The sequence below is a fragment of the Candoia aspera genome, chromosome 2 (genome assembly GCF_035149785.1).
Source record: "Candoia aspera isolate rCanAsp1 chromosome 2, rCanAsp1.hap2, whole genome shotgun sequence".
Lineage (NCBI taxonomy): Eukaryota > Metazoa > Chordata > Lepidosauria > Squamata > Boidae > Candoia > Candoia aspera.
In genome coordinates, this window is record NC_086154.1 from 192,610,960 (window position 1) to 192,628,018 (window position 17,059).

Sequence of the window (17,059 nt, forward strand, 5' to 3'; positions counted from 1 at the left end):
GTGAGGTTTGGAGGTGCTCAGCAGCATGTATTTCAGGGAAGTGGCTATAAATTTACTACTTTTTAAAAACATTGGTGAGCTGCTTGCAGCCCACAGACTGTATGTTGTGCAGGCCTAATCAATATTTGTCAACCCCATGTAGTGGCAAACCTCATGTAGCTGTGGAGTGAGAACTATACCTATTTCAGAAAGATTTCTTCAATGCTAGCCAAGGTAAAAACATAATCTTGTAAATTCCAAGGCAGATGTACAGTGCACAAATTAAATCAGTCTCTTTGAAATAACTCCTTCATAGGACCCCCAGATCTGGGCTACTTCTCAAACAAACTGAACCCCTCCCCTACATCCATTCACAGTATTAACAGTGGGATTTTAATAGTGTTTTAAATGTTGCCTTTTATATTTATCATAAATTCCAAGAGATGTGTCGCAACTTGAAGTTAGAAAATCACTGAAAGGCAATCACAGAACTGTATTACATACTAGGCCAAAATTTCAGCCTCTGTACTTATACACAGAAGCACACAGATACAACAGCCATTTCTTTTCATGCACACACACTCTCCTTATACACATATATACATACATACTTCCCAGGAGGAGAAAGAAAATTTTCTTTCCTTAAAATGGGCTTAAAATCACCGTATCTCTGCTGCCAACAACAAAAAAAAAAACAAAACAAGAATTTTGTGAATCTGGTAGGAGAGAAAGAAAAGCCATAGGAGCTTGGCATTCCACTGAGGGAAAAAAAGCTTAAAAATCACTGTATTTCATCTATTATAACAGGAAAATGGTGGTTTTAACTGTCTTTGTGGTGAGAAAGGGGGAAGTGATGTGAATAGTTCCCTGTAGATTAACTGAACAATAACTTGGGACTGCTGGAAAGTGGCAGTCACAAGGCCTGGAGCAGGCCACTCACAGGTTCCACAGCCACATTTTTAAAAGGTGAGCTCAGACAAGGTTTGCCAAGTGCTGACAACTTCCAAGACTATGCCCCCATATACCAACTCAAATAGAGATAGAATTTTCCCTTGAAACAAGCATAGAAACAGAGGACAGTTTCATATATAAATATACATGATAATTATTCTTTCAAAAAGCAAAGACACTTTTGGAACCTTAAATGGGAAATTCAGGATTTGACAATGGAGAAATCCCAGTGATGAAAAGTCTCTCACATTTGTATACACACACACATACACACACACAAGAATTCTCTGCCACTTCCTATCTGTAAATTTTCATTTCACAAAGCTGTTCTTCATTAAAAAACATTAGTGGTTGCACATATTTTTTTGTAATATAAACTTAGTCTCTCAAATTTATAAATAACCTCTAATCTAGTTGTTACTAGATACCACTGTTCCAAAACTTGGATTATTTTAATCTCTTTGTACTATAAAGTAGTTCATAAGCATTGACAGACAAGATAACCCTCAGAACCTGACCAATCATTATATTTGCAATTGTTAAAGAATTTTCTCCCGGGCTTAACTAGTTTGGAATATTTTCCTTTCCCCTGCACCATAAGGCCAGCCTTGTTTACACAAATTTAAAAGAACTTTCCTATGCTGTAGAGGCATTTATAATCTCAAACAAATTATTGTAAAGGGGATGGGGGAGGAAAATTGTTTGGATAGGTCATAAACAGGAAACTGGACTATGTGATTCTGAATTTTTCTTTCTCAGTAAATAAGTATAAACTGATAATTATAATTAAGGACCAATATTCCCACTGCCCAAACTAAATGTTACATTTCCAAAGGCAAACAGAATTCTATACAAATATAATGAAAGTAGGCAAGTAGCATCCATTTTTACGATCTACTACTACAGTGAAAATCACTTGCAGTACTGATGAGGTTTATTTACTATTTAAAGGCAAGATAAGATCCGATAGTCTTCTGTCCGAGGAAAGAGATATGAGACAGCAAACTGATGAAAGGAATGGATTAAAAAAAGTCACATATGAAAGAAGGCCAAGTGTACAAATGAAAAGAAGGGAATAGCAGGCTATAAAACCAATAGGTTCCAACGGACAACCACACAAGGGTGGGGGGATGAATTTATACAGATTCCAGAGTCGACCGATCGAATTATCCATTCAGTCGTAGCCAACCCTTGGAGATTCCATAAACCAACTCTCTCCATGATTTCCAATCTTGTGCAGCTTCTTTCAGTTGCTTTATATTTTGGCCCGTGTCTGCTTTGATTACATCCAACCAGCGCGTTCTTTGGCATCCTTGTCGTCTTTTGCCACTGACCATTCCAAGCATAACATCTTTCTCCAACCATGTTGATCTCATGACATGACCAAAGTAAGATTCCAAAGTACAGCCAGATAAATAGTAGGAACTGAATTTATATATGAACTTGCCTAACAAAAATACTGGCTGCACGTAGTTAAATACCTGTTCTCTTTCATAATTTAGAATGATGTGCCTTCCTGTTCCAGCCATAGTATATGCTCTTCTACTTTGTTATTCTGAACCTGGATGCCACTGTGCCCATTTGCTTTACCCTCTATACAGAGGATGAGCTGGATGAAACTATCTTAAGGACTGAATCTGGTCATAATCCATTCATGGAATCACTAGATCATAAGCCTCACAGAAAGAAACAACTTTTCTGGCATAAGCAGAATGAGAGTTATGACCATACATCAGTTACTGCACTGAACTTATGAGCATACAGTGGGTAAATGGCTTCTAAGAACTGAACTATTAACAATGCTTGAATTCCAGCTGCAGCAGTATGTAGTTCAGTATCAGCAAATTTCTATGGTAACTGAATATTAAACAAGGCATGTAAAAAGGCTTTTACATTTTCAGCCACATCAAGCAGCACATGGGCTCGCATGGAATACAGCCTGTAAAAGCATGTCAGAAAACAGAACATAAATGCCTCTGAAACTGAGCAAAAATAATAAAACCTATTATTAAAAAAAATTGCAGTCACAAGAAAAACAAATTATTTTGCATTTCACATAGCTTTCAGTAGTATAATAAAAGAAAAAAATTCTCAATGTTGTTTTCTCAATCTGTTATGTTTTCAGAGATTCCACTAACCAATATTTAAAAGATTTTCAACAGAAATCAGCAACCAAAAGAATAAACTAAGAAATAAACTGCAACCTCCATAACTCCTCCTGAACGTTAGCAAGTATTTTCCTGAGTCTTTGTAGCCTAGGCAAAAACATAGCTGCTTTAAGGAGCTTCTGACAGGTACCACAAGGAAAGCTATACCAGAATCAAAGTATCTTTGCCTGACTTAGACCCAAATACTGCATACATCCAGCATTATAGCATACAATTTAATCAACAGACATTTAGACTTTAATAAATGTTAGTCTTTTACGGTCTCATTCTATCAATTTTCTCTTTAATTACTTCAACATCTCCAAAGGACATAGTTTGTATTTGCATTTTTGGACAAGGAAGCATTATTTCTACACATCATCTTGTGTAGATGTGTGGATCCCAATGATTCTGTCCTTACAGCACTCTTAAATCTTGCATGAGCATGACAGCTGTTCCCACAACTAGCTGAAGAAGCACAGTTTCCAAAACAAATCATGCCTTGATGATTGTTAAATATGTCATCAGAATACAGGACAATTCTATTTCTGGCAACTTTATCCCTAAATCAACCTACCACAAACCATAGCTTTTCGCTGTTAATTCCGGCATTTGGAAATAGCATGTATCCTGGATTAGGACAATATATTTAATCACTGGCTAACCACAAAGAGGTGGTTCAGAAACCTTGTCTCTCCAGCTTCTCACATAAAGGACTAGCAGGCATATGCAGACATCTAGCATGGTATGATTTCTGCTTAACTATTTTACTATTAAATATGGCACAAGAATAGTTATGTTTAATTTTCTATTGGTCTTGCCTTCATATTATCACAAAATTAGAGAAGAATAAAGAGATAGTTAACAATTTTATACTGAATTAGAAACTATACAGAATTGGTTATAGGAATGCATTTTCACAATAAACAATGTAACCAAAAAAAATTCCATAGCACATCCACAGTCTTAGGGCTAGTAGAGACTCAACAAAACTGTGATTAATCAACTGGCTATAAGCCGAAAGTTGTATGCTCCCCTCCAGAGTTTGGCTTTCCTCATGGCCCTAATTGTGATAATCTGTTACTTAGGAAGGAACACAATCTCGAGTTAAAGCTAAGTTAATGATCACATTTTTGAAACCTAGTTCTGAAAAAAGGTTCACTGCTATAAATATAGATTATGGTTGCCTTTACAAGAAACATTAAAAAATTATTTGTTGAACAACCAAAATATTACTTTTCCAAAGGAAACATTTTACCCTTTCTTGATGTCCTCCTGATATCCTGAACACTTTCTTGATATACTTCCTGTAAAAAAACTTTTACTGACATGGTTTACTGACATGGCCTCAACAATTCACTTAATGATGGCAAAATGTACAAACTCCTCTTGGATATTTAGGTATCAGAAAGGCAGAAGCAAAATATTTTTTTCCCATTCCCACGCCATAGAGGAATTCTTAATTCTTTTTTATAACTCCAACTAAGGTAATTTTCTTGGGAAGACTCCTCCCAACAATAAATGGAATTTCCACAAAAAATTAATCTCAATAGGCACACTGGCTATTAGTATACATTGTTAGCATGCTTTAGTGTTACCCAAGATATGATCCTCAGTTAACCAGCATCATTTTGATATAAATTCTCCATCGCTTCCCTCTTTTTAATAACTCCTACTTCCTCACTGTCAGTCTAGCCTAGCAGAAAGATTTTTGTTCTTTATTTGGTCAATGAAGTGCTTAATATCATGCACTCATAAGTGGAGTTTCTCAAAAACAGAACTGAAAAAGATTGTTAAAAGTGAAAAGGAAGTGTTACTGTTGTTCTGTTTCTTTTGAGAACTTTAAAAAAAAACCTTTCTGGATGAAGCAATCAGGATAGCCTACTAAGCTATATTAATGTCAGCATATATCCTCTGCATATGTTATTATATTAATTAAAGTTCTGATTAATGTTTCATCTTATTATAAAGATGGTATGAAACTACGTTGACTAGTTTAAGGTTCTGGCTAAATATAGGGAAAAGAGAGTTCAAGTTATGCAAGAGCTTCACCAAGAATCACTCAGTCTGGAGAATAGTCTTCTTTTCCATCACTAAGAAAACAGCTAGAGAGGGACACTGGCATTGAAAAAAAAAGAAGTATTAACCCAGTTTATGGATTCAGAAATAATTAATTCTGTTCATGGTTCAAACACAAGTTCCATAACCAACCTTCAGTTGATTGTTTCCAATCACCTAACATATTATGTTGACATGCCTAGGGCAGGTTTTAGTATTAAATGCAATGGCAGCTATTGTTATTCATAACATAAAATATATCACATGAAAAATGCACACTGCAGAACAGTGAGGAAGAAAAGAAGGAGAACCCTCTTGTTTCCTCTTAATATTTAACAAGATTAACGAACTGGAAGCATAACTGTCATATCATGTCTTAGATAATACTAAAGCATGCTAACAGTGTATACTAACAGTCAATATGCTATAGTATTGGTCTAGAATCAGGAAGGCCCATATTTAAATCCATTCTCAACATGGAAACTCTCTCAGCCCAATCTGCCTCTTGGGGTTTCTATTGGTTAAATAGAATCCCGTATAAGTCACCTTTAGCTCCTGGAGAAAAGGTAGGACAGAAATCTAACAAATTGTTTTAATTAATTTAAGAGAGCCAGTTTGGTGTAGTGTTTAAGGCACCAGGCGAGTAACTGGGTAACTGAGTTGTAGTCCTGCCTTAGGCACAAAGCCAGCTAGGTGACCTTGGGCCAGTCACTCTCCCCCAGGCCTAGGAAGAAGGCAATGGTAAACCACTTCCTAAAATCTTGCCAAGAAAACTGCAGGGACTTGTGCAGGCAGTCACCAGGAGTCAAGAGTGACTCAAAGGCACCCATTATTATTATTATTGTTGTTGTCATTGTTGTTGTTATTAAGCAACCTTTCCCAAACTTATACGTGAAACATGCACTAGTGCCCCCATAATTTCCATCCAGCAGAGTTTCATGGGAGCTTCAGTCCAATATATATGTCATGAGTAAGGATGGCGAGCAGGGGGCTCCCACCCAGACTGTCAAGCGCATGCGTAGCACTGAGGAACTGTTCAGCCATTCAAAGAGACACAGATCGGGACCGCCTTAACCTTTGGGGGTTATATGGCTGGGTTTTCCCACGCTTCCTCAGTTTGTTAGGATTCTTGTTAAGTACTACTAATAAATATTAGAGACCAAGTCATTGTCTCAGTGTGTTTCCTGGTAATCAGGACAATATATGAAGGCAACCATTTTAGAAAAGAATCAGATTAGATGATGACAGGAAAAAAAATGCCTAGCCTATTCATATTTCTGATTACAGAAGTCACCTCCATCTGATATTTTCTCCTTTGTTATACTTGCCTGCCACAACCAGGCACTACATTCTAGAGAGCCTCTAAGCCTCGAGAAAGATATGAAGCTGTGGGGAGGAGGGGATGGCTAAGTTGCTTTTCACAAGCTCCCTTCCACTAGCACTTCTCTGTTCCAACTAGTCAATTTAAAATAGATTTAAAATGTTATCAAAATCATTACAATATATTTATTGTTCTAGTACAGGCATTCAATACATAATCCTCATTCTAAAAAATTAATTCATAATTACCTTGGAAATGAAACTAGGAGACACAATCAAGATGAAAAAATAAACAAATACCTTGTATTCACCAATGCCAGGATCTATAAGAAACGAGCGAGCTGATGTAGATGGCAAATTTGATGATCCACTGTTCACTCCTTGTTTGACTTTGTTCTTACAGTTGGCAACTACACAGGGACCAGGCTTTCCATCTTTTTTATTCAACGCTGTAGCAGGAACTTCAGACTCTGAGCGTATCAAAAGCTGAACTATATCATTCAGTCCAACATTATAATCAAATAAGGTATGCCCATCTTCAAGCTATTAAAAAAAGACAAGAAAAAAACATCAGCAGAGTCTGAATGTTAAAAGAAAGAATTGCATCAATATAGTATAAAAACATGTATGAAAATTAAAAACATGAAAAACTTGCATGAAAATTAAGCCTACAATGTATCAGAATAGCTGGTATTAATTACAAATTATTCTCTTAATTTGGTTTTTAAGGGATTTAGAACTCTCAATGAAAAGGTGAAAAGCTTCATTGAACAAAATGCCATAATACACTCATTTATTTATTAAGTATATTTCTCTTTCTGTTTCGCAACTAAATGTATGGGCAAGAATATGTAACAATAAGAGATTAAAGTAAAAGTAAGAATTTTTCATTTACATCCAGAATCCATGACAACTGTGTTGGAAACATCTGATTAGACAGCAAATGTTTACTGCCTGATTATTTTGAAGTGTTATAGTTTTTTCAATGGAATTTTTATTACCATTGTAATTTTTATATGTAAAAGAAAAATTGAAGTTGACGTTTTCATTGTCAAGCATAATACAGGTAGTCCTCAGTTAATGACCACTCATTCAGCAACGGTTCGAAGTTACAACGGCGCTCATGGTCATGCAATCACCATTTGCGACCTTCCCTGCCGGCTTCCCACAAGCAAAGTCAATGGGGAAGTCGGCAGGGAAGGTCACAAGTTGCTTGTGTAAATCTCCCCCACCCACACACCCTCTCCAGCCCCTCTGCACTCACACTGTACCTCCCTGTTCTCTCATGCACCTTCCTCCACCTGGCAACAGCCAACCCAAGCCCCGCCGCACTTGCACCACACTTTCCCCACCACCCACATACCACCCCTGAGCTTTGCTGCACTCATGCTACACCTCCCTGGCCACTCGCACACCCTCATGCAACCCCCCCACCTGGCAGCAGCCACCCCAATACCCACCACACTCATGCCACGCCACACCACCCCAGCCACCCACACACACCCTTGCTCCCTCTCCCACCTGGCAGCAGCCACTTATCTGACTGCCAGCCTGCTTGCAAGCCACATGGGACATAAACTTCCTGCTAGCTCCCCTGCTGACTTTGGCTGTTGGAAGCCAGCAGGAAGCTGCGAGGAGGTGCTCACATAACGACGGCAACAGGGACTGCAGGGTTGCCATTGCTAAGTGATGTGGTCACATGACGTTGCACTGTATGACTGAATTGTTTAGTGACAGAAATTCCAGTCCCAATTGCTGTTGTAACTTAAGAACTACCTGTAGGTTGGATCCAATGTCCCTTTCACAAATGATTTCCTTCAATTTGCAAAACGGACTCTGATTCAGGAACTTTCACTGCATAAAACAAGGATTTTTTTCACGCATTCCCCTTCTCTCTACAGAGAAACCTTCCACACCATTCCAGTGAGTCATCCAATGTCTGAAATAGTTTTTCAGGGTCTGTGGAAGGAAATAGCAAAAATTGTCTACCACTACTTTCTCCAACAGAGGAACCAGCAAAGTACTCTTCAAGGGAAGTCTGGAGCCAAGCATCGAATTAGTATTGGATTTAATTACTTCTTAGCTTCTAGAAAGAAAGATACTAGAAAAGGATGTGGTCATGTGATTTAATTTCTGGAAAAGCACCAGAAAGCCATTCTGTATCAGGAAACGCTATTTATGCTAATGATCCTAATGAGTAAGAATAGGACGAGAGGCAGATTCTAAGTTCCAAACAAAATTTGAACTGTTAATTCACTACTTCCTTCCTGTTAGAAAGAAAATATAAGAACAAAAAGAGATGGAGATAATCTCATATACAGAGATATTTTATGCTGATACTTTCTAAGTATGTCCACTTGTTTCAGTTTTAGACAACCTCAGAATTATCTAGTTACAAAAACTAGAGTCTTTAATTTCACATATCACTAACTAAATACCTGATATATCTAACCTGTTAAAGAAGAGAGATTTCAAAGTGTCATCCCAACTCTACTACAGAAGACACTACCACATGCTCAGCAATGCCAGGGTCAAATTATATTGCCAAACCTTTCCCTTACCATATTTGCAGAATCTGCAAAAGCAATTAAAACATTTCTACTCTTCCCAAAACAGAAAGTGAATCTGAGAGATGGTAACAGCAACAGTTAATATTTCATCTTCAGAAACTGAAGTCCTGTTTTGCAAGGTGTGGGGAAAGCACTGGGAATTTAGTTTCCCACACTTTCACTTCAGGAAAAATCAGGCAGTCAGTAGGAACTGGGCCACTGAGTTCTGGAGAGATCAGCACTTTTTGCCTCAGAAAGCATCCTACAATGGAGTAGTTTACTTTCCACTCATGGAAATCAAATGGCCATTTATTGATATTGTTTAAAACACAAACTTTAAAGAATGCATTAGAGACACTGTTCAGATGCAGACTAAATCAGTCTATGCTAGAAATCCCTCTCTCTACTTTAGCCTTTCATGACCATGTGCCATTCATGTGTGTTGCAAGTTCACATCAAAATTCTTGGAATTACAGTATGATCCTAGCATATTTACAGGAAGCCAGGTTGGGGAAGGTGTTTTTTCGTATCTTAGCTGGGGTCCAGATTGCAGTAATTTACTTCATCTATTGTAAAACACAAATGTAAGTTCCATGCAGGCATTCTAAATCTTACCAACACAACTAGGGGAAGAACAGAAGCAAAACTGTTAGCTCTGCTTTCTCAACACCCTCTTTATATTCAAAGTGACTTTCTGCAGCAGAGAACCTTTTTTATTCATGAAATTTTCCCACAGATATTAAGGATCCTAAAAAATCAGGATTTTATTTCACAGAGGTAACACTCATAGTAGTCAACAAGGGCAGTGGCACTCAGGACTGGGCTAGTATTCTGACTGTCCTCATGCATGTATATAAAGTTTAGAATGCTCACAAAGGGCTTAAAGGAAATCTTTCACTGTTGGTTATCAGCCGCACATTTAAGATGGAAGTTGTATTTGTATGCCAAATCTGCAAATCTACAAGGTAAGTAAAAATTTATGCAGTCACATTTAAATGATAAAGACCTAACTAAGATATGTAAAAACTAATTCTCCAAAGAGAAATTACAGGATTTTAGACAAACAAATCTCATTTGCACAGCTATTTTACATAACTGCTTCATAAATAGTGTGGTATTTGTGATCTTCACAAAGACAGACCAATAGAAGTTTTTCTTTCAGTGATTATGTCAGTATCAAATCCATCTACTATTACGATGGCAGCACGGGGGGGGGGGGAATCTGTATGTAGGAATAAGGATGGCATAATCAAATACTAAAGTTTAGAAGTTCAATAAAACATAATGTGTGTAACAAAGTAAAATTCAGATAGATGGATAGATGAAATTCACACATACTTGTTTGGTGTGTGTGGGTAACGATAGACAGCTTGATTGATAAAGTGTGGTAACCCTACTTAAAGCACCCAACCACCTTTCCATGGAATATTTTAATAATTCATTTTCCAGAATCAAATTACAAACTGACCAAAGGAATATTTCATTCAGATTTCTGGCAGAGCAGGGTAGTATTGCTTATGGCTGCACAGTATTTTGGATATAAAGGCAAAACAGTACTCTGGAGAGTGCTCATATACCATCTGTCAGCAACTCCTTAAGGCAACTATATATTTTTGGCAACAAGAAAAAAGTCATGGAACTTTTTTTATATACATGACAACTACAGCAAGATTATTATATGCTCAAAAGTGGAAAGGTTCAACACTACCCACAGTTGAGTAATGGTTGGTGAAGATGATGGAACTTGCAAAGATGGCTAAATTAATGTCCTTGTTTAGAGAAAAGATAGTATCTGTCTTTATGGCTGACTGGAAACCCCTTACAGACTTCTTGCATGAAACAGAAAAAAATGCACTTATGACTTGTGGTTTTTATAATTACACTTTTTTTGTAATCATGAGTAATAGATAACTTTGTAATCATACTTATATTTTGCTGCAAAGGAAATCAGAAGCTTTTTCTACTTCTTTTTATTATTTCTTTCTGCACTTTTGTGTTTTTTTTCCTTTCTCTTTTTGTTTTCTTTATTCTGTATATATGAAGCAGCTGTATTTCTTCCTAGGATCACATGGCTGCCTTTATACCTGTCACATGATCCTGGGAGAAGTCACATTTGGTTTAAAATGTGGACAAGTGCTACTTGTAAGTACCTTTTTATGGTTATAACTGAAGCACTGCACACCCTTAGTTCTGACAGGATAAATACATATAAGGACTTCTTCCCCTTCTAATGATTGCCTTATCAGAGGTTCCTCCATGATAGCTCTTCAGGACCATGACAGATTTAAAATGAGTCTGTTTCAACTACTCTTGTAATGCTGAAAATGATTTCAACTTTTTTTCCTCAGAAATCTTCTTCTGCTCCAGCACTGCTTCTTTTCAGTTTGCAGATGGCATAATTTGGTATTTAACTCTTAATTTGCTCTCAGTATGACCATTTCTTTGGCCTTTCATGTTTACCAAGAGAGCAGTTGTTGTTCAGTATTTATTTTGTGGATAATCTTCCCATTAAGTGAAAAGTTAGTATTTTCACCCCTTGAATCTCCATTTTAGAAAAGCATGCAAAAATCTAAGCTGGTACATTTTCATGACAAAGTGCCATACCTGGCCTCTACATGATGTGCCAAAAGCAGCATGTAGCTTAATATAGGTAATATATATGATATGTGGAAGGAGCTAGAATATCCAGTTTTGGAAAATCAATTGTTCCAGGCTTTAAGAATTGTAAAATATACTTCTTAGGATCAAGGGATGAAGTTAATTCATCAGAAAACCTTGTTCCATTTTATTGGACTCCTCAAAGAATGTTTAAAAATAATTACATATCTGATTTCTTGGGCTAGTATTGCAGGAAATTTCAGAGCTGTATAACTCATATGATTTGGTCATGCCCATCCATGGCTCTATTTTGACTTCAAGTCATTACATTTGTTAACAACTTTGAGGAAAATATAGCTAGTAAATATGTAAATATGATTTTGAAGTACACTCTTAAATTATAGATTTAACATTTTATGAAGAACTCTGCCTCTACTGAGCCTGTAGTTTGACATATAGAATTATTCCATGTAGATAAAAAGAAATGTTAGCTGATATTAAAGAGTGGGTTCAGGAGATGTGTTTCCTACCAAGTTTTGAAATATCTTTACATTATATTATTTTATATTATAAAAATGAGAAGGCAGAGCAGTAAATTCAAATGTAGTCTAGATTTAATGTGTTAAAAGGAGTAAGTTAGTTGTAATATTATTACATGGATCCCACTTCCTTTAGTTTTTGTTCACTTTAATCACTATTATGCATTCATTTCTTTTGTATAAGCACCGTTGCATTTTTTTTCTTCTGTTTATATTATTTTGGTTGTTATATTTCACAAAAATAAAAATATTAAAGAAAAGCAATATTGCAAGAAAGGAGAAAGTAATGGATAAGGCTGGGACAAAAACTAAATATTTAATATACATTTATATTCATTTAAAATAAACAGTAAATTTGATCACTCTTTTATTATATATTCAATTATTTTTCCCTCTTTTCACATTACAAAATACAATTTGGTAATAATGTCTAGAGTTTGTGAGGGATAGTAACTGGTGATCACAGGTAACCCTGGAACCCAATTGTGCATCTCTGCAGTAAACCATGGTTAAATAAACTATGGATTAGGCACATGAACACAGCTATAGCATATTTCTCAGCTGAAGCTCCCACACATAGAACTTAGAAAAAATGGTTACTGATTAACAATAATTAAATTTACATTGAAATTAAAACTGATATATTCACATTAAGTTGCACTCTTTATTTCTAGTTGCCTTAGAAACAAAGTATCATGAATTCTAATACATGGAAATTTCAATGTAACTGAGGAATTCAAATAGATTAGTCCTTAGGATGCTAAGTGTCAATGCATAATGTCTTGTCTGGACCATTTTAGACTTTCTAAACAACAATGGCAAGAAAAGCTTTCCAATCTTCATTTTTTAATGTACAGAAAATCATTTTGTATAGACACACATTCCATCATATGAATCATTCAAACAGTAACTCATTACATAACCTATGTAATAAAAATTAACTCTGTGCTAACTTAAGTTATTCATCTGTTTCATAGTCAAAAACTGGGAGAGGGGAAGGAATGCAAGTTTTCCTAACACATAACCACACTGTTTCATAGAAGACCAATACCTCAATAATAGCGCACATGATTTGGAAACAAAACATCTCAAATTTAATACCTGATATTTTTTTTGAAAAAGTTAAAAAGGACTTCAGTCTGAAACTTCAGAAAGACGCTGCCCGTCAATGTAATAAACAGTCCTGACCTAGATAGATCACTAGTCTGATTCCATAAAAAGCAGTTTTCTGCTTTCTTTTTTAATACTGGTATTACATATTACCATGAAGATAAAAGAACTTGCATGCTTCATACTTTTAAATTTTAGATAAAGGCAAAATTTATCATCTTCAATTAATAAACATTCATTTTTATTTGTAGCTACTGAAAACAGTTGTGGCAACATTATCTGGAAATTATGACATGAGGCTGAAACTGGCTGATATCCACAAAATAAGCCCAAACTGATATTTGTCATTATGCAAAAATGTGATACCTTTTTTCATACCATGAAGTTACAATTATAGTCAGATATTACCAGCAGAAATAATTCTGCAGTTCTTGGTTTCTCCCTATTACTACTTTACCCAACAAGTTAAAATTTCCAATTTTCCAAATAAAATATGGCAGCAGACTAAATATTTCTCATCAATAGGGTTTCTATCTAGATGCATATTCTATGATAAAGATATAGTTCTGACCTGATGATTAATGGCAATGAACTCAGTTCACTCTAACTTCCCTATTTCTGTACTAATTAGGTAAGTACAATGATACCAGACCAGTACTATCAGGAATTATGATCAATGATTAGCAACAGGAAAGGGAACTAGATACCTCAATCCTACTATCCTCATAAGCAGCAAAAGGGATGAAAACCTTAGCAAATATATAGAAAGTTATAAGTACCTACATTTTACTGTACAAACAGGAAAGGAAGAAAGAAAAATTAATTGGGGAAAGATTCTACTAAATGTAATTCATGGTATCATATCCTCTTGGGACTGTAGATTGATCAACACTTTTACATTAGCACTCAAAGAGAAATGATTCATCATTACATCCAGTTTTACCAATAAATTTTTAACACCTCAATTAAATTAATTCATTGAATAGTTGGAAAATATTTGAGCGGTCAAGTAGCCAGCACTAATATGCAAGGACAAAAAACTTGGTTAGCTTGTTTTCTAGAACCCGCAAATTCATTTGACTGTCAGGTAAGAATAAACATTAATAATATTGTGTGGAGGGGGAGGTCTTGCATGATAATAAAAGAAGCTAGATTGCTCCAGAATTAAATACCCAAAGAAAAGATAGCATTTGCATTAATACATGTTACTTATCAAGAACATTAAATTTAATATGAGGATTTAACCATCCAAAGCTGAGTAATTCCATAGATACAATCAATTTCACTCTAATCCACATGCAGCTAACTTCTGCTTCACACATGTAGCAACACATAACCGCCTCAGTAGAATACCAGTTTAGTTCTAATTTCTGGTTGAATGATGAATGCATCTTTCTCATCATTGCGTATGCTTGTTACAGAAAAATAGGTTCACAAATTAACTCCTGATATCTGAAAAATACACCTTTAAGCTATACAACATCTTTCACATTGTCTCACTCTTCTTTGGGGAGGCATAGTCCTAAAAAGCAACTTTAAAAATCTGAAATAAGTAAGAGTCATCGCTTGCTACCCTCACCTCACAAGATCCCAATCTCTTGTTACTTTTCCTTCCACAAACCAGTGCATTCTTTGGGGAAGAAACTTTATAACACGTTCAGGTAACACAGCAACCCTGGGTTAGGTTCAGCCATGCATATGCTTAGGGTTCCTCCCAAGTGGCACAGCTGCAAACTACTATGCATGCTTTGTTTTAAGGTTGCCATACTGTACAACACAATGATTTCTTTCAGTTGGAACAAGATAGACGGGAAACACAAACATGTCTGGATCACATGAAAACCTCAAAAAACAAAATTAAACTAAAACCAGAGAAATTAAACTATTTGAGTATTCTGAATATCTGAAGCACATTTCCAGGTATGGCTTTACAGAAAGAAGAATCAAATATCCTATGAGGAACATGATATGTGAACCCTATGAAGATGTGGTTTCTCTCACTATCCATCTGGCATGCTGAAGCTGCAAAAGAATCTCTTGCAAGTTCATTATAAGCTGAGAAATGAAATAAGTTTTTCTCTCTCTCATCAAGAGGATGAGGTAGCAGAATATGCCCAGGAATAATCCTAAATATTGGTACAGTAATAAAAATCAGGAATGCTAAGATCATAGAATAGTAGGCATTTCTACTTAGTAGTTAAAAGTACTAATTCAAAAGGAAGAATGGAGTGCTTCCTTCCCTTTATGGGAGGAACATGGGTAATGAGGCAGATAAATAATTTCAACTTAAAAACAATATCCTCTTCTACACTAGTGCAACAATGGGAAAAGAAAACATTCACAAAGAGAAAAACACAGACACAGGAATGACGATGAAGCAAAAATATTCTTATCCCTGCAGATCAGGAGTTGCTTATAAATGAGATGGAGCTATTGTCTGGAAGACTGTAACAGTCTCTCAGAATTTTGTAGATTAAAAAAATGGGAATGCCATGTTTGTATTCTCCTACAAGGAATAGTAAGGGAAATCTCCTCATTTTCAGTTATTGAATCCTGGCCAGAGAGTGCAGAGAACCATATATACTAAAATCAGTATAATTGCTAGCCTATTTTCAGTAGTTATTTACTGTGATTTTATATAGTATTTTGCAACCATTTTAATTCTGGTTTAGCATGAGAGAGATTTAAATTCATTTGTAATGAAATCACTTTGTACGACTCATATCCTCGTAAGTAGGAATGCAGACTGAGCAAACAAATTTTGATGTGTCATGTTCCAATTCTGAACTTTTACAAAATGGCTGGGTGCGCACACTTTGCTAAGCCAAAGGTTTTCAAACTGTGGGTCACAACCCAGAGGGGGGCATGAACAAATCTAAGAGGTGTTACACTACTTCTTACTGTCTGCCCTCAGGCAGCCTTCACCAAGCTGCTAACCCTGGACTGAGCTGGGCACAGGATCCAGGTACTGGGGCTCTCCTCCAATGGTTTTCCACTAATGACTCCTGCAACCACCCTAATATGCTGATAAGCACTGCCAAGGCATCACAACCAAGACTAAATGACCTTGTCTTGTATCACCTTTCCCCTCCTCCAACGGCAGCTTTTCCTGAGCTTCTTCCTGGGGAGCATCATACTGGGTCCAGGTGCTGGGTCCGGGAACAGGGAGAATGTGAGATCAGATAATACAACTCAACCCTGACTGAAAACCTAGTCATGGGCACAATTTCTCCAGACTTGGGAAAATACCTATTCTGGCTACAGCACTCAAAGCAACCATTTATCCAGGCTTGGAAGGCAACCAAGGCTAAGCTTAAGCATCCAACTGTCTGGTTCCCATTAAGGCAGATTTCCAGCCCTGTAGGAGAGGAGAAGGCCAGTTGGTTGGCCAATTCCAACAGGAGCTGCAGCCACAGGGAGCAAGGCACCCACATTTTCCTGAGGAAACCACATTGCAGACCTGGATTGCTCACAACACAGATGGTCATAAACAAGCTGCTTGAGAATTACCTTTTCTTCAGCTCCCACCTCCAAGGATAGCCAAGCTGGGCAAGATGAAAGCTGGCTAAGTGGCTTCCTGTGACTATGCCCTACCCACCAAGTAGACACTGGGTGAAGTTGTTTTTTGTGCAGGGCCTCTCATCCGGCAACCAGACTTCCTAGGGTAAGCTCTCAAATATGGGGCCCAAATCTCGCTTTTGCCCAAGGCGCCACCTGAGGCTGAAACGCTTCATGATATAGCTGCACTGACATAAAGCAAAGAAGAGGAAGCCAAGGCCTCCACTGTCACTCAGAACTTGCCTGTTCA

The 17,059-nt window shown here is 36.7% G+C and overlaps 1 protein-coding gene across 1 annotated transcript in view; it reads right to left on the bottom strand.

The window, feature by feature from the left end:
- The window catches only part of UHRF2 (ubiquitin like with PHD and ring finger domains 2), a 74,917-nt gene that overhangs the window by 52,063 nt on the left and 5,795 nt on the right, over positions 1 to 17,059 (bottom strand). Inside the window, exon 2 of the mRNA XM_063295066.1 lies at positions 6,756 to 6,998. Coding sequence (XP_063151136.1) covers positions 6,756 to 6,998 — 243 coding nt within the window. The remainder of the gene's footprint in view (positions 1 to 6,755; positions 6,999 to 17,059) is intronic.